The 25,355-nt window shown below is 33.6% G+C and overlaps 2 protein-coding genes across 2 annotated transcripts; both read left to right on the top strand.

Annotated features, from left to right (window-relative positions):
• Positions 1 to 2,990: 2,990 nt before the first annotated feature.
• HELRODRAFT_176788 (hypothetical protein) lies at positions 2,991 to 5,382 on the top strand (the record flags this gene model as incomplete). The annotated part of the gene is made up of 3 exons (XM_009024127.1): positions 2,991 to 3,063; positions 3,394 to 3,433; positions 5,145 to 5,382. The coding sequence occupies 3 exons, from the start codon at positions 2,991 to 2,993 to the stop codon at positions 5,380 to 5,382; spliced, it is 351 nt and encodes a 116-aa protein (XP_009022375.1).
• Positions 5,383 to 8,513: 3,131 nt separating this feature from the next.
• Positions 8,514 to 17,825, top strand: HELRODRAFT_192878 (hypothetical protein; the record flags this gene model as incomplete). The annotated part of the gene is made up of 4 exons (XM_009024128.1): positions 8,514 to 8,544; positions 9,554 to 9,913; positions 14,359 to 14,565; positions 14,741 to 17,825. 4 exons carry the CDS (start codon positions 8,514 to 8,516, stop codon positions 17,416 to 17,418), a joined length of 3,276 nt encoding a protein of 1,091 aa, XP_009022376.1. The 3' UTR covers positions 17,419 to 17,825.
• Between the last annotated feature and the right edge of the window lie 7,530 nt (positions 17,826 to 25,355).

The raw sequence follows: 25,355 nt of genomic DNA on the forward strand, positions 1-25,355 counted from the left end.
TGATTGATTGATTGATTGATTGATTGATTGATTGATTGATTGATTGATTGATTGATTGATTGATTGATTGATTGATTGATTGATTGATTGATTGATTGATTGATTGATTGATTGATTGATTGATTGATTGATTGATTGATTGATTGATTGATTGATTGATTGATTGATTGATTGATTGATTGATTGATTGACTGACTGACTGACTGACTGATTGATTGATTGATCATATAAATCTAAAATGAACGGCCATTTGAATTTTGATTGAATGTTATAGAAACCTGGCCAATAGATTGGTATGAGTTGATTACCTAACGGGTTGAATTATTTTAATTTTTTAATCCTCGAAATATTTTTCTCAACAAAATAACCTGACACAATCGCCCAAAAATAAATTTCAAATGTTGGCACTAAAACTGATACAAACAACTTTTACTAAATTTAAATGACATTAGAAACGCTTCAAATGTCATTCAACTGTTTGTTCTTCATTCAATTCTAACAACACCCCATCGCATGACACATGATGGCCAACAAATTTCTTTTACAGTTGGCGTTCGGTTTGAAAAAAAAAGAATTTGCTTATCTAAAATGCCCAACTTAATGAAATCTTCAGCTTTATCTCTGGGTGACTTTGATAAATTGCATCACGCCACATTCAGCTAGACTGGTATTTATTTTTAGTGACCGTATTAATGAAAGCACACAACGTTCACTTGGAGAGAGTGAGTACAAAATACAAAAAATAAGACACAAAAAAATACCAGCTTGTACAGAAGCGTACACAACAAGCACACTACGTATACTGAAATACTATGTACTACTACTGCTACAATTATTACTGTCCTAATACTTCTACTACTAATTCTACCGCTATGACTACTATATATTATTCTAGCATATTTATTCTTTTTGTCAAATTTATTATTTATAGAAACTTAAACAAGGAGGAAGTGTTTTTGCGGCTCTTCCAGCGTTACAATTCCGAAGTGAAACTTCAAAGCCGAGAGAAAAAAAATAGAACGATTTTTCTCCAAAAGGGACTTGCTAAGTTATAATTATATATCAGCATAATATATAAAAAGTTATTTTATCTCTTAACTAGCTACATTACATTTTTATATTTTAGAAAATTTAATTAAATTATTTTAATTAATTCTCGTTAGTGGACATTCTGTAGGTAATAAAAAATTACACAGACATACCTATAAGCGCACACTGTTCTATTTATCTATTGGTTGATTGATTGATTGATATGTTGGTTGGATAGTTGGTTGGTTGGATGGCTGGCTGGTTGGATAGTTGGTTGGATAGTTGATTGGTTGGATAGTTGGTTGGTTGGATAGTTGGTTGGTTGGATAATTGGTTGGTTGGTTGGATAGTTGGTTGGATGGTTGGTTGGTTGGATAGTTGTTTGGTTGGTTAGTTGGTTACTTGGTTGATAAACGGTTGATTGATTGATTGATTGTATAGTTGGTTAGTTGATTGGCTGGTTGGCTGATTGAGGAAACTAAAATTCATACGTTGAAATCAAAGATTAAAATTAGTTTTAAAAATAATTTAATTTCCGTTCACGTAATGAAAGAAAGTGCTGTTAAATGCAATGCAATGTCACATCTTAGAATAGGAGATACCTGCTCTCTACATATCAAATTATGTGGAGAGCTATTTCTTCCCAGTAAAATGACATTTTTCAAATTTATGACAAAAACTATGTTATTAAAACTAATAAATGACCCACACACGCATACACGCACACACATACACACACACACAGACACACACACACACTAACATACATACAAAACTTAAAACCGCATACAACTAAACTGAAAACACAAACACACATAGGCTTACAAAGAACCACGCACCACACACACACACACACACACACACACACACACACACACAACTCACACACACAACTCACACACACAACTCACACACACACACCGTCGCATGCACGCACACAATAAACTCCACATGAACCAAATAAAGTCTTTCGTAGTGGAAATAATACATCAAATAGTTCGCACGCTTGCTTACTGTGGAGAGAAAATTGTTGAATTATAAATTGAAAATGATAACGATGGTGATAATAATAATAATTATAATAAAAAAAAGAAGAAGAAAAAGAAAAAGAATGATGTTTAGGATGACAAAATGGATTTTTATCAAAAATTTTGAAACGTAATTGGTCGAATTATTTTTTACTGCCTGGTAAAATGTTTTAACGTTTGAAAATAACGAAAGATTAACAATCAATCAATTTGTTGATGATAAAGGAATGATGATGATGATGATGATAACGATAAAGATGGTGATGATGATAAAGATGGTGATGATGAGATGATGTAAAAAATGAAGATGATGAAATGACAGGGAAATAAAATGATGATTATGAAAACTACGGGAAAGTGATAAAGATGATGATATGATAAAAGTAATGATGAAAAAGAAGATGATGATGAAGAAAAAGAAGATGAAGATGATGAGGAGGAGGAGGAAGAAGAAGATGATGATGAAGAAAAAGTTGATGATGATGATAACGGAAAATAGGTTATTCCGTATGAGAAAATGGTCCGCATATAATGTGGCCTTCGTGCATTATTTATCTGGTCAGAACATTAAATTGACAGAATTAAACTCTTCGACCAGCCTACCTTACGTCTGCCTAATTTCCCAAATTTCCATTTTTATGGCTTTTCTCTGGAAGTAATATCAATTAATTATTATTATTATTATCCATCAACCTATTGTGACTTATCATCTATAGAATAAATAAATACTATTATTATTTTTATTACTATTATTGTTTTTGACATTTTTTTTGAAAGTAAAATTATTGTATAAGGCCGAACATTTTTCAGTTCATGCTTATCGAAAATTTGAAAAATAACAAAACAAATAAACAAAAATTTTCTCTTTTTGAAAGAAATCTGATATATAAATATCAAAATTTGCTAAAAGATTTGCTAAATCTGAAGCAAAATATGCGATCTGGAATGGAGAATTTGATATTTTGGAATAAGAAATTTGGATTTACCAAACTAAATTTGTACCATAGTTTGTTTTTAAAACGAATGAATGCTTCAAACAGAGTGACAAAAAGAAGTTACTGATAGATTCTGTTGGTGTTGCCACAGTTTTCTTGCTTTCAATTCCTTCCTTATAACAATTTTTTACCTCAAACTCAGTAATTTTCCTACTCTGATTAATAAAACTTTGAATCATTTTGACATATTGATGATCATTTGTCGTCAAAAGCTCGAGAGGCAAATACGAATTATGTCTTATTCATTGAACGATTAATCCATAAACAACTTAATTGTAACCACTAATTGATTAAACAATAAGTTAATTAATTAATTATTAAATTAAATTTTACTCATATAGCCGGAGGAAAGTTAAGATACTTCAACAGAGAAAATCTGAAGTGAGTTTTTTGAATTTTTTTTTGTCTTTTTAGAATGTTTTAGTAGTAATAGTAGTAGTAATATTAATAATAGTAATAACAATAAAATCAGTTGTGATAGTAACCTCAGAAGTAAAAATAATAATAATAATAATAGATGAAAAATTATCCACTCAAAATATTTGATAATTAATCCGTGAGAGAAAATCTTTTTTGCATCTGTAAGCCTACTTAGCGGCATTCATTCGTCAACATATTTACTTATTGGCGGGTTCAGTAGGGGAGGGGTATGGAGGTGGGGCTATAAGTAGAATCGCCACCCACACCAGACCAAGGAAAATAAAAATATTGAAGATTCTATGTAAAAAATATGGTAACAGAGTAAATGGAAGTTACCAAAAAAGTCATCAACTTGAGAATTTTGATAATCACCTCTCGAACTTTTGTCTCAATAGAAACTTTTTACCTTACTTTACTATGTCTTGAAATGACGAATTTTTGTTAATCTATAATCCGTTTCTAAAATAATCACACACGTGTGCTGTGTATGTGTAAGTAAATTTGCGTGTGTGTGTATGTGTGTGTGTGTACGTGTGTGTGTATGTGTGTGTAAGTGAGTGCGTGCCTGTGTGTCTAAGAATTTTTTTTTTATGTATATTTAAACAATTCCCGAAATTATTGTCTAACGGCCAATTCATCAGCGTTTCTGTACATTTAATTATTCAACAAGCGCTCGTTACATCATTGTTGTTAAGAGCCAGCGATGACGTCATCATCGTCGTCGTCGTCCTCTCCTGGTCTTCATCATCGTTATCTTGATTCTTATTGTCATTAATTGCAAATCTTCATTGGTCATCATCATCGTCATCATGCTATTAGCATCACTATTTTATTGTTTTAATTATTTGTTTTTATTATTATTATTATTATTATTATTATTATTATTATCACCAAAAATCCTATATAGTATTACTACGATCAAAAACATCTGTCATCATCATAAATATTGTCGTAACATCAAACATCTTCGCCGTCTTCATGACGTCATCTATAATTACGTCATCCCATTACGCCACATCACATTCTTCACGCATTGATTAACGCTGATGAAGCCGACAACATCACCACCACCACTGCCGCCACCACGCCAGCATCGCCACCACCGCCACTACTATTGCCACCACTGCCGCTAGCATCGCCACTACTGCCACTACCACATAATAACGCCATCATCATTGTCGTCGGCACGGCATATTAATCTTATTTAGTAATGATTGGAGTATGATTGAAAGCACATAAGCGCATTAAAATCATCGCCATTACCATCATCATTAACGTATTTTATTCATCATTAAATTAATGTCAGCGTCTTTTAAATCAATGTCATCATCTTTTTTGATACGGATAAATGCGATACCTAAATTCTATTGAGAACAACAACTGCACAACAACAATGAAAATACATCAGAAGGATAAAATGTTTATACATGCCATCAAATACAAACTTTTAAAACAACATTATTAACACAAACAATAACAATAACAACAACAAACACAACAAACACAACAAACACAACAACAACAATATATATCAACAATTGATTACAATCTCAGCCAACGTAGAAAACTCGTCATACTCACACCACACACACACACACACACACACACACACACACACACACACACACACACACACACACACACACACACACACATCCACACACACACACAGAAACGACAAAACATCAACAAAAACATCAACATCAAACAGCAGCATAATTAGCAACCAGCAAAACAACAACAAAAACGTCGGAATCTCCCTCTGTGGAACTTTGGATGACTACTGCCACCATGACCCGAAAATCAACAACGAGGCCCTACGGTGTTGCTCCGGGTTCAAATGTCACTGCCCCACCCTTCGTGGTTGGTGCACCTGCAAGAGGGAATCCTTTTTCGCCAGATGGCAATGATGGTAGGCCATTGTAATGGCCGTTTGGTTGGCTGATCGGAAGGAAATGCATGTTTTGATCGCTAGGGAGGAAAATTGTTTTTTGCTGGCTGTTTGGGCTTTGGATTGAACAAAGTAATTAAAATATTATTTGAAACGTTCGTTAAGTTAGCTGGTTTGAGGTGTTGTAGGATGAACTGTCATTTAAGTTTTTAGTATTTTTGAATGGAGATTATGATAGTGATGTTGTGTTGGATGGTGATGCTATGGTGGTAATAAAAATGATGAAAAAGACTACAGTAGCGAAAGTGATGCGATGAGAATGATGACATTAAATTTTATTGACACGAAGTTGTTAATCTCGTTTTGAGAGTTTAAAAATGAATTTTTTTTCAAATGTGAGAGTGATTTCAATTTTCATGAAGGATTATGAAATTATATAAGATGAAATATAATATAATAAAATAAAATAATGTCGATTATTTTAATTTTTATTGTTAATCAACATTTAATTAAACGATGATAATTTGGAATTAATTTTTTAAAAAGTGTTCATTTTAAATTTCTTCTCAATTAAAAAATTGAAATTAGAAAACCATCAGCCACAAAGTGACTTAATACGTTTAGTTGTCCAGTCTTTGCCGAGCAATAATAAAAAAATAAAATAAAATGGCCCAATGGTGTAACGGTAAAGTTTCCAGCAGAGCTATCGCAGTGACTGGATTCGACTGCAGGGATAACCCACCTATCGTACGCAGTGCGTGTTATCAGTGTAAGAATGTATGTGTAAGTGTTTGTTTGTGTTGCGCGTGTGTGTGCGGCTAAATAAAATTTGAATGAAGAAATTTGTAGTTAAATATGAAAAAGTCGAAAAGATTTATTTAAAAAGTATGGTAGAAGAGAGTTAGAGATTTGAAATTAAAGTAGAGAGAATTTATTGCAAAATGGGCGATCGATGCCGTCCACAGCATCCGGCCAAGCGGTCATCACACTGCTTAAAAGCAGGCGAGCCATTATGGCTCAACAAACATCGACTCGTTCTACATCTGACCCTGCTTGGATTTGAACCAGGGTCAGCACCTTCCACAACGAGCGCACCGCTTCTTGTTGAGCCAGCGCCCGTACGTCTGGATTAGTGTTATCGAAATATAAGGAATGCGCAAGTGCTAACAACAAGTGACTGTTTATTTATTTATTACTTAATGCAGCGTTTTAAGATACACTCGCTTGAGGAATGTTGAAACGTTTATCGGAATGCGAGTGAATAATTTTTAACAGTTGGGTGAACGGAGTGATTTTTTGTCCGCTTGCTTCCTGTCTTCTTCTAAATCAGTGTACGGTGGTGTTCACACGCAGAGCAAGGCACGCATGTACATGTATACATACATTCATATATACAATGTATGTATATATATATATATATATATATATATATGTGTGTGTGTGTGTGTGTGTGTGTGTGCGTGTGTATGTGTGATCAATTTTTAAAGATTAAACAGCGCATGTAAAGGGCAATTATGATATATATGATAGATTGTGCTAATAATAATAATAAACAAACATCTTTAATGAAAACAAAATATTTCAAGATTTAATTTTCGTACTATACTGATTAAGAATTAATCATTTACAAATATTAACCTATCTAACACGCGTGCAGACAGAAAGAAAGAGAAAGAAAAGTAAATGAAATAAAAAAAAGACAAAGAAAGAAAAATAGAGAAATAGAGAGAAACATAAAGTACAAAACTCAAAATATTCATCAAAACCATGGGTATCATGAACTTATGTTTCATTATTTAGACCGAATCAAGACGTATACCAGATGTTAGAAGAGTATTTAAACACCCTATGTATGTGTATTTAATTAATGTGTATATATATATATATATGTGTGTGTGTGTGTGTGTGTGTGTGTGTGTGTGCCAGCCAGGCGTGTATAATTAAAAGAGAAATAAAAGATATTTCATCGATTAATTAGCGTAAAGTCCAATGTATCAATTCAGTGTGCCTATGTAACCCGTGCTATAAGTCGATTGACTGTATCAAAGATTAATATTGTTTGAAATGCATGTCAAACATAGAATTTTTTTAACATTTGAACGTCAAACATTTACAATCTAAGCGTGTTGTAATTTTAGTATAATACTGCTGTAAATATTATATTATTATAAATATTATTATTTTAATAGTAGTAGTTTTAGTAGGAAGAGTGGTAGTAGTAGTTATAGTGGTAGTAGCAGTAGTAGTAGTAGCAGCAGCAGCAGTAGCAGTAGTGGTAGTAAGAGTAGAGTTTGTAAACTTCATTTTGCCATGCTGAGTATGTTAAGCATGAATGTAGCATTGCCTGTCCCAGCCCCAGCCAACCAATCCAGAGACTGACTGGCGCTTTATAAAATTTTGGGACTTTTGAATGTCATGTGGTTGATGTTAATTGATGAAAATATTTTCAAAGTTTTAAAGACGTGTATGATCTTTTTAACTTTATTAAAGAAAGAAATGGGTTTTAAATTATATTTATGTCAACCATTTAAACAAAAATATGTCAACAATATTCTTAGTTCAAAAATCAACTTCAAACACACACACACACACACACACACCATGTATATTTGTGCATGAATATGCATTTAAGAAGCGCATATATACACGCACATACATCACGCACACTTAAATACACACACACACAGACACGCACACAAGCACGGTCACGCAATATCAAAGAAGAATTAAGCTGATATCTACGTTGCGTATTACGATTCTTCATCCCTGCCTTACATAGAGAGAATGTATGAATATATTAAAAATAAACATTGATCTAAATGCCTGTGTGTGTTTGTGTGTGTTCCTTGATAAGATAAACAATTGGGAAACCTATATATATATATAAGGTAGGGAGATTTGCATTCCCCTAGCTTCAATCTGTTTAATCTTCATAGTTAGATGTTGTCTGTCTTCTATAAACACATGCAGATGCTAGCTGAAAATTGGCGAAAATAAACTTTTGTATTCGTGTTTAAAGTAAAATTTAGATAAATTAGAAAGGGGAATTATTCATTATTTGGTGAAAAATAATTAAAAAAATGATTTTCTGAAAAGATATAAGTAGCATAGCAACTTGGATATTGCTGGTTGTTGGATATAGTTGAAAAAATGTGGAAGAAGTGCAGTCATTTCGTCTTTGGTGAGTTGAGGTTTTTCCAGAAATTAACTTTTGGCTTCATATTTTTATTTTCTTGTTTTAACATTGGCAGTAATTAGGTTTGGCATTATTATGTAGGAATATTTAAATTAAACGGAGCCAATTTTATCAATGTTTTTTCGTATGTGTTGTATGTTTTTGTTTGCAGCGAATTACAATTAAATTTATTTGAAAATTAACTTAAACCATATTTATTTGAACATTATTTACAATAAATCATATTTATAAAATGAAAAATAATTTCAAATAATAAAAAAATAAATGAACAAGCAAAGAGTAGGAGTAATAATTTTGATCTGCGATGTATTGTAAGAAGCGGCTGGCATGTCCCATGTCACGAATGTCGCCTTTAAACTCTCAACGTTGTAGTGCAAAAGTCATTCGTTCTCTGGTGCATTCTTAAAATTTATTGAGTATTTTTATCAAATTCAAATTATTTTTTTTAGAAAATTTTAAGAAAATTATTTTTTTAAATATACGATTTTGAAAAATTAAAAAAATATGAAAAATTGTTTGCTGTTTGGAATGTTTGTTAATTTATTTGATTTGAATTCTGCAAGCAATCAAAGTGAAAACAAAAAAATGCAAATATGTTTCAACCAGAGGCAAAATGTAGGGATATCTAAAAATATATAAACGTACGGACAATTAACGAATGAAATTTATTTTCAAGTCAAGAGTGCAAGTGTTCAAGTCATCGAAATCATTTTGCACCCCGCTGATGTTTTTGTTAATGTTTGTTTATTTGCTGTCTATTTAGGACTATGTTTATATAGAATGGCCTCTCTCTCTCTCTCTCTCTCTCTCTCTCTCTCTCTCTCTCTCTATCTCTCTCTCTCTATTTGAACATTCCTTTATTAAGGATGGTTATGATTAAACTACGTTCTTATCAATTCAAGGCTGATGTGATTGTGTTTGTATTTTTTAAATTTTTTTAAGATAAATTTCTGAAAAAATAATTAGGCAACAAAATTTTTTTTATAACTTGTAGAATACGTAGCACCGCCAAAACCTAAGGACAGAACGACGGATATAAAACCAGCAGAAGACATCGTCAGACTAAAACCTCAAGAACCAACACCAGAGCCACAAATTACAACAACAACTTCACATGACCCACTTCGAGCGATTGACCTCATTTCAAAAGGTCAATATCCGCTTTTAGTGTCCGTGACAGCCGTTGGAGATAGTGATGGAGTGATGAGGAGTAGGTGGATGTTGTTGGTGCACTGCGCCGGTTACAGCTGGCTGAGCAACGCGATTCAATGCAGCGGACCTCAACTTGAGAAATACCTCTGCCGAGCTGACAGCGTTCTGAAATTAATTGAAGAAGATAGGAAGAAGTGCAAAGGTCGGTTAAGAATTCATTCAATTTTATTTTTATTATTTGTTGTTTATTGGTCAGAATATCATTTTGCTGTCAAGCGCTGTACAATCCAACAGTGCTGTTTTATATTTCTTGACGTTCATAACTGTGGATATTATTATTATTATTATTATTATTACTATCGTTATCTTCATCATCACCACCATCATCATAATCATAGCTATCATCACGATCGTTAGTAATTACCCCGTATCCACACAAATGCATTGTGCGTGCAACTGACTGACACTTCCAAACAATGTCGAAAGGTAGAAATTCTTATCGCAAAGTCAACTCATGATAGCATTGTTCAACATAGGTGCACAGACACGCAAACAAACTAAAACAAACTTGCACGTAGATGTAAACAAACATAGAAACATAGGCACAAACTCACACGAAGGCAAACACACCACTAAGCTCAGCTTTATGCGCAGTTGAAGTATCACCAATGAGATGATGTTCTTGGAAATGATGACAATGATGGCATTTTTATTAGAAACTAGAAAGCCAAACATCTCGCTAAACTTTGATCACCCACACATTTGATGTTTACGATGCGTTATTTTAATGCCAAAATTTAAATTTAGCATACTTAACAGGTATGTATATAGGTAAATTAAACCTACCACACACACACACACACACACACACACACACACACACACACACACACACACACACACACACACACACACAAACGCACACGTATGTACATTAGAATATTTTTGCTTACATACATCCACAGCAAGATGTGTATTTTAGAAAAAAACAGAAAAAATCAATACAAATAAACAAAAACAAACAAGAGCATGAACATGCAAACAAACAAACAAACATACACACATACATACATACAAACAAACACAACAAAATTCAACAAATTAAAATTTTAACAAATTAAGTTTTGTAACATTTCTTATGGGAGAGCTATGTAACATCGCATGCTGATATGAATAAACAAGCGTGCGATCTTTTTTACTATTATTATTATTATTTTATTATTATTATTTTATTATTAATATTATTTTATTATTAATATTATTATCTATTATTATTATTATAATTACCATTATAAACAGCCACACTAGCTCATGGGCGTTTACGTTGAAAATATGCATATTGTAATTGTTAAATGTTTTCCCCTTTGGATCGACACAAACACGCACACATTCACAATCACACACACGCACACACACACATATAAACACATACACTCACTTCACACACACACACAAGCACACATAAAAAACTTACATACATACTTTGGTTATAGTATGTAGTGACGACGAAGATAATAACAAAATAATAATAAGAGTTGCAAGATTATTATTATTATTTATTATTATTATTATTATTATTATAGACAGATACATTATGTAGAGTAGGATGTTTTAATTAATTTTTATTACATTTACCATGTGATGCTTGAATAAGTGTCCTCCAAATTCAACACACACACATTACGTAACGCATTATTAAACAAATAATTAACATTACACACACACGTACACAAATACACACACATACATACATACATACATACACACACACTTACATACTCACACACTTACAATACATACATGCATAAATACACACACACACACACAAACAAACACACACACACACACACACACACACACAGAGTCTTATTCGGTCTCCGCATATTCAACTTCATACATACATACATAAAGAAATACACACATACATACATACAAACAAACATACATACATACACGCACACATATTTGTAGCATGACATGTCCCTCAATTTTTTATTCGGAAAACAGTTCTATGATTTAAGTCTTGAGAAATTTTGAAATTTGGTGAATGAATGTAAAAACTCGCTTTTCAGTTCTATTTCTCTCTCCTTTCTCTCCTTTCTCTCTTTCTCTCTTTCTCTCTCTCTCTCCTTTCTCTCTCTCTCTTTTAATTCATTCTCTCTAATAGACCCTTTAAAAATATTTACACACATTTTTAATGTATAATCAACCAGACAAATACGAGCAATACAAACATTCTGGGTATAGCATATTAGCAATAAATTAACTTATATATAACAGTATGACAGTGTTACTCATTAGAGAATGTAAAAAGATAAACATATTGGTGTGTGAATCTATGTGTGTTTGTGTGTGTGTATATGTGAGTGTGCGTGTGTAGGATTGTGTATGTTTATGTGTGTATGTGTGCGTGTGTATGTATGTATGTATGTGTATGTGTGTGTATGAGTGTGTTTGTGTGCGCGCGTGTGTATGTGTATGTTTGTATGTGTGTGAGTATATTTGTGTGTGTGTGTGTGCTGTGTGTGTATGTGTAGGTATGTATGTGTATGTGTGTGTGAATTTTACAAAATTTGTATTGATTTAAAAAATGCCAAATATTCCGTCTATGCTTCCTGAAATAGATTCATTGTGAATGTTTGTATATGAAATCTTTAATTTGAAAAATTTATATTTACATTGTATTATGTGTGCATATGTGTGTGTGTGTGTGTTTGGTGTGTGCGTGTGAAGACAGACAGACAAACAGACAGACAGACACAGAAGCTTAGAAGCAAGCAGACAGACATATTTGTTTGTATATGTGAAAATTCAGACGTTCACCAACCGAAAACAACTGTCAATATAAATTGATATCCAAGGCTTCGTTTAAATTTAAAAATAACTATACCCATTTTAAATTGTAAGAATTGTAGACACATGAATGATTGATAGAGAAAAGGAATGAATGAGCAAAAAATGAATGAAGAATTAAATGAATGATGGACTGAACGAATGAATAAATGAATGAACGAATGTTGGAATGAACTAGCTAACAAACAAACGAATGAATGACTGACTGACTGAACGAGTGAATGCATAGATAAATAAATGAATGTATTTGTAACATTACAAGTGGAGGGCAGGCTATTGATGATAACCTGCTTCTTTCATCTTAAACAACACAAACATCATCATAAACATCAACAAACATCATCATAAACATCAACAAACATCATCATAAACATCAACAAACATCATCATAAACATCAACAAACAACCATAAAACATATGAACAACATCAAAAAACAACAACACCAGTATAAAATCTATTGTTACTTGTAACATCCGATAGTTCATCATGTCATACATTTGTCAACGATGTTGCAACGGTGGCAAGTCTATAGATTTCAAATAATTAATATATATTATATATATATAATAATAATAATAATATATTATATATATATAATAATAATATATATTATATAATAATTAATATATATATACTTTATAAAACATTAAACAATTCATGAATCGAACGGTAGAACGTTTTATTAATAAATACGTGCGTGCAGTTTAGATAAATGATAAATTTTTTAAGTTTATAAAACTTTATGCACAAACACACGCGCGCGCGTACACACGCACACACTCACACACACAATAACAGCAACAGAACACGTTGCATTAAAACTTTGCTTACTGTACATTACATGTAACAACACTTAACACGCACATAGCAAGAAACAAGAACAATAGACACTTAACACACACACACACAAACACACACACACATATATATATATATATACACACAAATACACGCACGCACATACACACACGCACACACACACGCACAACCAAACAAGGCACGCGATAGCAGTAACACTAACAATGCATCACGCTAATTTTTTCTCACGAACAAACCTTTCGAATACCATCAAACCTCGCCGTCGTCATCATCATCATCGTCGTCGTCATCATCATCATCATCATCGTCATCATTTAGCGCTTAATGTATTTATTTATTATTAGTAATTAAGTAAATTTTGGTAATACTACGGCTGAACAACATGCTCTAGGCCTTTTATTTAAAAATACTTATGTAAACATTATTATTATTATTATTATTATTATTATTATTATTATTGAATTTAATTACAAAAGCGTGATTGGTTGGACACCTCATTAGGATAATTCTTACATTGATTACGTCTTTATGTTAATCATACCTCTCTATGCCGTAACTGAACTGATTAAACCATTGATGAGAGAGAGAGAGAGAGAGAGAAAGGCAGAAAGAGAGAGTAAATAAAGATAATGAGAATGATGGAGAGAGAGAGAGAGAGAGAGAGAATGAAAGCAAGAAAAAGATAAAAACAGATAGACCAATAGAGAAAGCGAGAGAAAAAGAGAGAAATAGAGCAAAAGAGAAAGAGAGAGAAAGAGAGCAAGAGAGAAAGAGAGAGAAAGTAGGAAAAATCGTCACACATTAAATCCCCTCTTTTTTCTCCCTATCTCTCTATTTTTTACTTTTTACATATATAGACTCATATGTTATATAAATATCATACAATATATATATATATATATATATATACATGTATGGATATATTTTTATATATACACATAACATTAAATGTATTTCAATTCATTTGCGCGCAGAAGCAAAGAGCACCGATGACGACCGTAACGATTTTGTCGACAATATTATAAGCAACAACGCTGTCTTTTTGGCACGTAACGATTCGAATGTTGCAACTACCTCTGAAAACATCAACAATAACAACAACAATAACATCAAAAACAAAAACAAGAATGGTATCAACAATAACATTTTAGTGGCTAGTCTTGTTAATGTGGATAAAAACGGTAATTCATTTATTTACTTTTTTTTATTTTTTAAAAATAGTATTTTTTATTAACCACGATTTAAAATCTTTATTGATAATATTAAAATTATATAAACATTTAATATCCATATTCACTTAAAATCATTTCTTAACGTACGATAGATATGTATTATTTGTGAACATCACATCTGCAGATGTTGCTCGCTTGGGTCTGTTAGTGTTGGTTCCTCTGCGTAGTAGCTGCACATTTCAATTGATCAGCAGAGAACGTATCACAAACATGTTCTCTACTAGCATCAACAACATCAACAACAACAACTACAACAACAAAATCAACAACAACTATATCAACAACAACTACATCAACAACAACAACAACAACAACTACAACATCAGCAACAACAACATCAACAGCAAAAACATCAGCAACAACATCAACAACAACAAATATCTCAATAGTCAGCCTAATGTTAGCAGTACCGTCAGCGAAAACTACAAAATGACGTCATCAAAAGACAGCGTATCACATGACCAATTCATTTCTCCGAAGCCTAATCGAAAGAAGCAATACAAAACCATTTTTGATCTCGTCAACGAACCAGCAGCAGCAACAACAACTAACAACATCAACATCATTCACAACAACAACAACAACTTAAACAGCAAATCTTGCAACAACATAAACAAGGGCGAATTAGATGACGACCTAAGCAAACAACAACTCGTCCATTTAATGGTTCATTCCAGTTTATCGCTTTCCAAAAACTCCAACACGCTCGACTTCCTCGAAAACATAAGACCAAAAAACTACAAACGGCCCGAAAGAACAGCGCCTTCAAAAACAACACCCTACAACAACAGCAAATCGACAGCAAAATGTTCAACGAAACCCCTCCTTTCTGCGTCGACACCAACGTTGTCGGTGGATCCAACTGCGTCGCTAATGAGGCCGCCACAGACACAACCAACCACCAAATGTGGCGCAGTCAACAACAGCAGCAACATTACCAAAACGAAATCCACAAAGAAGTTTACTTTGTTGAAGTGGAGAAAATCAAAATCGAAAACATTGGAAGCAACAATGGCTGCATCGACCAACGACATTAACGCTGACCTCAACCGTCACAGCCTCAATAGCGAGCTTCACAAAGCCAAACTGTACGCCTACTTGATTGACCAAACCAACAAGACTAACACAACAACTAACGAGCCACAGCAAATATCGCCACCACAGCAAAAAGAGCAACAACAAACACCACAGCGGCCAACGTCAGTCTCAAATTTGCCGCCATCGTCTACGTCACGATTGTCTGACGTCATGGGTTCTTTGATGAATCTCAGTTCTGCAGTTTTTGATGAACAACATAAGAACGGAAACTTCACAAAGTTTGTACCTAATCAAATAAATAGAAGATTAACTGAAAATTTTGATGAGAGTGGAAGAACAGACGACAGCGCCGACTTGTTATCTAGGTCGCTTCCATTTTCATTGAATCAATATGTTATCAACGCGAGAGAAAGAAAGGCAAGTGCCGACACTCGCGATGAATCAGTACGACCAACAAGTTGTTACCTCAATGAACAAGTCAGCCACGTTGAAAACATGAAAATGTTGAAGAAGAAGGTGAGATTAGCCGGGAAAAGCCGTCACATCCTGCAGACAGCATGTGTTGAAGAAGACGAACAGATGGAAGTACATGATGAAGAATCTCAACCAGCATCACCGCTCAACCTCACATCGCCAACAGGGCATGGGGCTAAACCTTTTGCTTTGGGTGTCAAAGCTTTGAAGGGTTGTAACGTTTCTAGTTCAGCTTATGATGTCAGAGGGCAACAATTGCATCAACCGTCACATCAGTCGTCACATCAACCATCACATCAATCGCCACATCAACCACCAAATCAACCACCACACCAACCGTCACGTCAAACATTTCAGCAGCAGCTAAAACAACTGCCTCAAAAGAGGAACAAATTTTTCAAACTATTTGGCAGCTTTGTCAACATTAGCAGTGGAAACAAAGAAAATGATGCCAAAAATTGTAGCAAGAATATCAGTAAGTGCAAAAACGTAGAAATCGCTTTGGCTGATTATCCAACAGCAACCTTGTACGCTAATGTTTCAAAAGTGCGCACGAACCCTTATTGCAACATCAACAGTTACTACTCTGTCAACAGTAACAACAACAACAACAACAACAACGTAAACAACAACAACAACAAAACCAAGAAAAATGTTGACAACAGTAACAGCAGCAAAATGTTAGATTTTTGTAACACAGACCTCAACAGAGTTGTCCAACCCCTCTCAAAATCCTGCTACGATTTGAGTTACGTGCATCGCTATGAGAACATCGAATTTGACGCAGACGACAGACCCATCGTCGATATGTACAGCGTTGTAAAAACTCAAAACAACAACAAAAACAGAAGCGGCAACAACAACAACAAGCCCCGCAAGAACAACAACATCAACAGCAGCCAGAACGTCGACAACAATCTCAAAAACACGGGCAACAAATGTAGATATAGCTCAGAGCTATCAGATTACTCGAGCTTCAACAAAAACGAATTCACTCCGACATCAACAATCAACAACAACAACGGGAACTACATCATCAACAACAACAACAACAACAAACACAGCAACAAAACAACAACTAACCTCAACACTAACATCAACAAATCAGTTTTCAGCGTAAACAAACTACCAGAATCTCAAAATTGCCACAAATATCAAGAAGATGACGCGGGATATCGCTCGAAAGATGGCAGTCGGGATTTTTTAAACTGTTCGCTTGAGTGGATAGACAAACTTGAGAACGTGCCGGCTGGTAGCTCAGTGGATAGGAGGGTTATTGCATACTTGTAAGGAGTTTGAGAAGTAGGAGGTTCAATCTCGTGGAAAGAAATTATGAGAATAATGTTTGACTGCTGCTACAACCGCCACGAATTTTTTGTTTCTGTTATCTTTAATATTGAGTTCGTTATTTTCGACTGAGTTTCATTGCATTCTTATTAATATTGCTGCTACTTTCACCATCATTATATTTTCATTTTCATTGTGAGATTGTTTTTACTATTAATTTCGTTCGAATGCCATTCTGTTTTATTAACGCTGGCCGTTAGGTGTTATTTAGTAAGCCGATGATTGAATGTTGTTAGGTGCATATATTACGTTTAGTTACTTCAATATTTTCATTTTGACTACTTACCATCACGTCTTGTTATTACAATTAGACTGTTTAAACAACACAAATAAATATTTGAATTAAACTAGTTCTAGTTTTTATTCGAAATTTGATTTTAAAATTGGATTAATTTGTAAAATTGAGAGTTTAAAAATTGGAAAGGTCCGATCTGATTTAAAATTTTAGCGCAAGTGGCAGATGACTGCTGGTAAAAAAAATGCTCACCATAAATCACATTTTGTTCTGCTGATACACGTGTTGGGCAATCTATCATTCAGCTCTGACAAATGGATCGCTTTCAAACAAGGTGAGGTGTGCAATTAAAAAAGAATATCATATGAAACAAAAAATTATAATTAAATTATGATACTATTTTGTGAGTTTAGCGGAAATTAGACATTATTTTGAAAGATATTTAAGCTAATAAATAAATAAATAACAATAATAAAAAACTTTTGCCTTTTCTTTACGATCGTACTACTCTTCTCCTTCTTGTTACTTCCTTAGTCTTATCTAGGATTGATTATTATAACTCGCTCTACTATGGTCTTCCTGATTATACTCTACAACACTCTATCTTTTAAGTAAAGCTTTTAACTCAGCTGCTCGTCTAGTTGCTCGTGCCCCTTTCTTTTCACGTAAATCTCCATATCTTGTTCTCTTGCATTGGCTACCGATAAAGAATAGAATAATTTTTTAAATTTGCGCATTTATGTATAAGTCAAACTTTGTGCGTTTAGTTGAGAGTAGAGATTATTTTGAAATGAAATATAAAAACTATCCCATTTAAAATAATCGCAATAATACTAATCAAACTGGTTACTCCAAATATAGAAATCACTAATGATATTGTTTTGAAACAAGAACAGTATCTAGCACATGCATCTACACATCCTATTTCACAGACGGTCAGCTTAGCTGTGTTTGTTGTTATAAAAATAGAAAAAGTTTGTACGCGTGTGTGAGTGTGTGTGAAAGAGAGAGAGAGAGTGAGAGAGAGTGAGAGAGAGAGAGAGAGAGAGAGGAGAGAGAGAAAGAGGAAAGGAAAGAGAAAGACTTTCTATTGTATAATCATAGAATGCCATTTCAGTTGTTTCAGGATTGTTTGATGGATGGCTATTTGGAAATTGAAACTGGACTGAAAAAGAACATGGCAAGAACAAATATGGAACTGAAATATGAAACTCCAAAGAAGATAATGGAAATTTAAATGGAGTTATAGGAAAAAAGATTTCAATGTATTTGCATAAAAATTAAATAAAACCAACCATGAACGTGAATTATTAAGTCTTTTAGTTCATCCGAAGTATCGAATAACACCTAATGGAATAAACACTGAAACAATTATCATAACAAAACGATTAGACCACCAGCTGCATGTTGCTGCAGCTGCATGTTGCAGTTGCAGCAACAACAACAGCAGCAACAACCGCAATAGCAACCGCAGCAGCAGCAGAACGATCGCTAGGGCATTTTATGATTGCTTCACACTTTACACACATTCATTCAAATTCAACAGTTTTTGAAATTCCTCAACCGTAATGTGAAATAGATGGAAAAAAAAGAAATTTTCTACAATAAAAATATAAAAAGTAGTAGTAGTAGTAGTAGTAGCAGCAGCAGCAGCAGCAGTAGTAGTAGTAGTAGTTAATTGTTATGGATGATGAAATGATGATAAAGATGACGACGATGATGAATGAACAAATCACCGATTCGATCTAATTAATCATAATCTTTTTACGAAAGATTTAATCGGTATAACAGGTCTAACTTGATTATGAATGAATATTCAAGATGATGATGACGTAAATAATACAAATAAAAACAAATAAAATTAATAATAATATACAACAACAACAGCAACAACAACAACAACAACAACAACAATAATAATAATAATGGCGATGATATAGGCAAAAAATGTTGACGCTTATATCTTTAACGGTAATTTATAACTGGAACGATAAACAAACTGCATTGTTATTTTGTAGTTTTAACTGACTTCAATCACCAGCAAACTACATGTGTGGTATGTGTAAAAAACAAACACACACATATACACACACACATACAGACACTAACATATACACACACAATTGAACATACACACATAAATGAATGAATGAATCGATGAATCAACACACAAACAAACGAAAGAACGAACGAACGAACGAGCGAACGGTCGATCGAACGAACGAACAAATGAATGAATTAATGAACTCATGAATGAAATGAGTAAACGAATAATTGATTGAAAGAATGTTGGTCATGATGATGTTGATGATGACGATGGGCTTCACCAAGTTCAGTTACGACTTCTCGTTTATTAAAAATTTAAATGATGGTGAGGAAGAGTAGGAAGATGACGTTGATGAAGCTGATGATGAAGCTGATGGTGATAGAGCTACTGCTAATAATGTTGACGATAACGATGATGGTGAGGATGATAATGATGGTAAAGATGGTGGTGATGGTGATGATGGTGGTGATTATGATTATTATGGTGGTGATGGTGATTATGATGATGGTGATGATGATTATGATAATAGTGATTATGATGATGATGATAATTTTGATGATAATGATGATGGTGATGATGATGATTTTGTCCAAAAATTGTTAAAAAACAAAAAAAATAAAAAATAAAAAAAATTCAAGTAAGGCTGTCGAGTTTGTTGATATTGAACGCGATAAGTATACAGGAAGGAAAATAAATATATCATAAAATGTTTGTGATCACCATGATGATGATACTGATGATGATGACAATACTGATGATGATGACAATCATGATAATGATAAATAATGATAGTAATGATAGGATAATATGACCCTGTTTGATGATAACAATGATGATGATGATGACGATGATGATGATGATGATGATGATGATGATGATGGGGGTGGTGGTGAATGATGATGATGAAATTGGCGATGAAGAATATATAAAAAACGTGATGATAAAAATGATGATGGTGACAAAGGTTATGATGATGATGATGATGATGGAAACGATAGCGATCACCCACAGTGAAATATTGATTCCGTGGAGCCACATATTAAAAGTAACGAGAAAAACTTTATGACACACACACGCACGCACAGAGAGAGAGAGGGAGAGAGAGAAGAGAGAGAGAGACAGAGACATAAAGAGAGAGAGAGAGAGAGAAAAAAAAAGAGAGAGACACACACGCGCGCGCACACACACACAGATAAACATGCACGTTTATTTACGCATGCATACAAACAAGATTAATGTCCGAGAACCAGGAAGCAAATAATTTTGCCATGGCGGGAGATTTACCCTAAAATATGACGTCAAATTAATATTTTTAAATAATGTGAACATGATGTCATAATGTCAATGATTTGCGTGCGTGTGTGTGCATGCGTGTGTATGCGTGCGTGTGTGTACGTGCGTCCATTTTCATTTAGTCAAATTGAAATTTGCCTGCTATTTAGTATAGATGCTGTGAAGATATTTTTGCCCCAATTACGTGTTTGTTTTTATCAATTGCGAAATGTATCAAAGCCAGGAAAACTGTTTAGTCACAACGACATGCATGTACAATACGTACGGCATGTCAAGTTATTATAACTACAACTTCGAAGACTGTTGCAAGAGGAGGAATGGTTTGCCTTCACACTGAGATGTTCATTCCTTCGCAAAATTTTTTCGCCCAAAAAATAGGAAAGGAGTTTCAAATTTTATTGAAGTTGTCAATTTTGGGTCGCCGTGAAGGTGTACGTAGTTAGACAGAACGAGTGAGTAGCTACACTGCAACTTCCCAAATATTTTTGCCTGCCTATATATTTGCTTATTTTTGACTATGTTCATATATAGATGTTTGTGTGTGTGTTTTTGTGTGTGTTTGTGTGTTTTCGTGATGGTGTGTGCGTGTTTCAAATGTAAGTCTGTTTGTTTGTTTGTGTGTGTTTGTGAGAGGTTGTGTGCTTACTTGCGTATAAGTGCATACTTTTTTTTGTATAAAAACAACATTGCGAAAGTAGATTGTCGCTGCTGTTGTTGTATTGGGATGGAAGTATGCGAGAATATTTTACAAAGCGGAAATTAACTTTTTCCGATTTTGAAGTGGAGCCCTGGGAGGATTGTTGTTGTTGTTGTTGCTTTTGTTGTTGTTGGTGGTGGTGTTGTTGTTGGTGGTGGTGTTGTTGATGTTGTTGCGGTTGGTGTTGTTGTTTGTTTATTTTTTTTTATCATTCACATCAATCACATACTTTACCGTCATAGTTACAATCACTCTCATCGTCGTCATCGTCCCCATCTTCATCTTTATAAAAAATTTGCTAAAATTTATTTTTAAAATTTCACTCCGGCAGATGCAACTTCAAAAATGAATATCAAAATTCGTTTCGTTTTATTTGAAAACCAACTTTAAACAGCAGAGTTAGTGTATTTTTGATTGCATGCATATTTGTTTGTATGTTTATATTACTATATTTGTTTGTATGTTTATTTGCATGTTTGTTTGTATGTTTGTTTGTTTGCATGGAAGTTTGTATATTTGTTTACACGTCCGTTTATATTAAAGTTTGAAGTATTTTATTCTCGTCTTTATACCTATGTATATTCACTTGTGTGTTATTGGATGTTGATTGTTTGTGTGTAAAGTTTTTGTATGTTTAAATCAGTGTGCTGCGGTACGTATGTTTACTTGTATGTTGATTATATCTTCTAGGTGGATGATATTAATTTATTAAAAAATAGCAAACACAGTTTTTTTATTTTTCCAGTGCGAAAATGCATTTATTTGCCAAACAAATTTTTTTCTCGATGAGTTCACATGCCTTTGCCAGTGTCGAATTAATTGAATGGATCAAGTTTATGTAAGCAGAAATGTTCCGAAAATCACACACACACCAAACACACATACTCACGCACACACACACACATACACGCACATACACATAGACCCACAAACACACTCACACATATACACAGTTTTTCGAATGTCCGTTTTTTGTTTGTTCTTGTTGATCAGAACTAGATTGCAATCAATGTTTATTATTTTTAAAGATCAATAATTGAAATATCTTTCCATCGAAATATATTCAGACTTATTTTTAATGCGTAGTTATACTTATACGACTACTGCTGCTGCTACTAATACTACTACTGCTTTTGCTGCTGCTGCTTCTACTACTACTGCTACTAAATAAAAGTATGTTGTTTATCTTCAACACTGCTAATTTTGATAAATATTTTTCCCGGTGTTTCTTACCCAGGCATTTAATATATGTATACACACACTGACAAAACACACAAGTTCATAAAAAACCACATAAATAGACAAATACACACACAGACACACACACACACAGATAGACAGACAAATGTGTGAATCGATATAACACTGGAATAAAAGAGGCACGAGGCAATATTATCGTCGAAATATTTATCGTCCAACAACCCTTCAACATGTGCAAACAGGCATGAAACAGTACACACACACACACACACACACACGCACACTCACACATACACACACAAACACACACACACATCGCACACACGCACACTCACACATACACATACACACACGCGTAAACACACACGCACATGAAAGTTCTAGCACTATAAATTTTTTGTATGCCGGCCTAAACGTGAGATAAAAAAGTTCAGGAATAACACAAAATGTAAAAAACGAACCCACTTTTTACATGACTGTGCGAGCGTTTATAGCTTACCTACCCTCTAAAGAGAGCATTTGCATGCAAATAAATGCAAATTTCGATTTTTAGTTTAAGTTTTAGTTTTCTAACTGATAGAGAAATATATGTTTAGCCAGAAGCATCATGGTTCTTATTCATATTGCTGCTACGATTCATATTTTGTAACCTAAACAGCAATAAAAACAATTAAAGCTATTATTATTAATGATTGATGGATTGATTGGTTGGTTGATTGATTGATTGATTGTTTGATTGATTTGATTGATTGATTAATTTATTTAATCGATTGATTGATATATTATTATTTCTTTATATTGTCGTCTGCATAGTCTCTTTTTCAAAAACACCAACGAATGACTAGTTCTGCTATCATCATCATCATCATCATCATCATCATCATCATCATCATCATCATCATCATCATCATCATCATCATCATCATCTACCATTCAATTCTCCTCACCACAGTGGCCACCATCATCGTCGATCATCATTTTCAAAGTGCTGACGACCAACATCATCATCTTCATCATCTCATTAAGACCTCACTCATCTTACTCTTTCACCATTCATATACATCACTCATATTCATGCAACTTTATCTATTACATCGTCGTCTTATCAATTTAACATGGTATTTGTTCACACCAAACGTTTGCACATGTAAACACACACACATATCACACATACACACACATACAAACACATAAACACACACATATGAACTTTGTGTACCAACGCGAACCAACCGACCTACACACACACACACACATATATATATATATATATATGTATATACAAAACAAATACAATATACAAACTATACATATATACTGTACACAGAAACATACACACACACACATACACACACATACATACACGCACAGACATATATACGCACACAGGCATACATACATTTAAATTGCTGGCACGTAGGAAAGAATTAAAATGGAACGTTGCCGGAAATTAAATGTTTTTTTATTTTTGCTCCCTGGACTGCAAGCTCGCGGCTAGGTAGGATAAAACAAACGATATTTAAATTTAATTGTTTTTCAATTAATTAAAATAAATTAAAAACTAAATCAAAAATTCGTTTACAAACTTGACAAAGTTTTCAAAAGTGTCACCTAGATTTCAACAGACTTGTAGCAAAAATTCAGCCAAATAATGGTCAAATGGGGAAGCGTGAGGAGATGAACTGAAAAATTAATAAAAGCAGGAACCTAAGTTAATAAGTAAAGGTTAGGTAACCAGTATTGCTATTGCTCGCTCGCAATCAGTTCAATTGATCTGTCTGTATTCATCCTATACTCTTCAACCGACCAGCCAACCAACCAACCAATCAACCAAACAACCAACCAACCAACCAGCCAACCTACCAACAACCAACCAACCAACCAATCAATCAACCAACCAACCAACCAACCACCACAACAACCAAACGACTGATATTGATAAATATTCATTCAAGTTGTTTGTTTTTGGTCTTATATCTGCAAAATTTCAAACAAGAAAATACAATAGTTAATGTCAATTTTTGGACATTTAGTTTTTAATAAAAACAATTCAACGTAAAGATGGTTATTAGCGCAATGCGCTTATGTATATATAATCACACACACATACACACACAAACACATACACACAATCACACACACAAACACATACATACAACACACACATTCCACACAAACAAATAAACAAACAGACAAACACATCCCCACAAACACATAATATATAACTAATATAATATGCTTACAGCCTATATAATATACAAACATATACAGACATATGTATTACACGAACACACATATAGACAATGTTGGCATATGTTGCATCCAACAAACAACCACAAATACACCCAACCAATAGGACGATGATGACGATGATGACGACGATGATGACGCCTGCAATCAGAGTCATG

The sequence above is a fragment of the Helobdella robusta genome (genome assembly GCF_000326865.2).
Source record: "Helobdella robusta unplaced genomic scaffold HELROscaffold_39, whole genome shotgun sequence".
Classification (NCBI taxonomy): Eukaryota; Metazoa; Annelida; class Clitellata; order Rhynchobdellida; family Glossiphoniidae; genus Helobdella; species Helobdella robusta.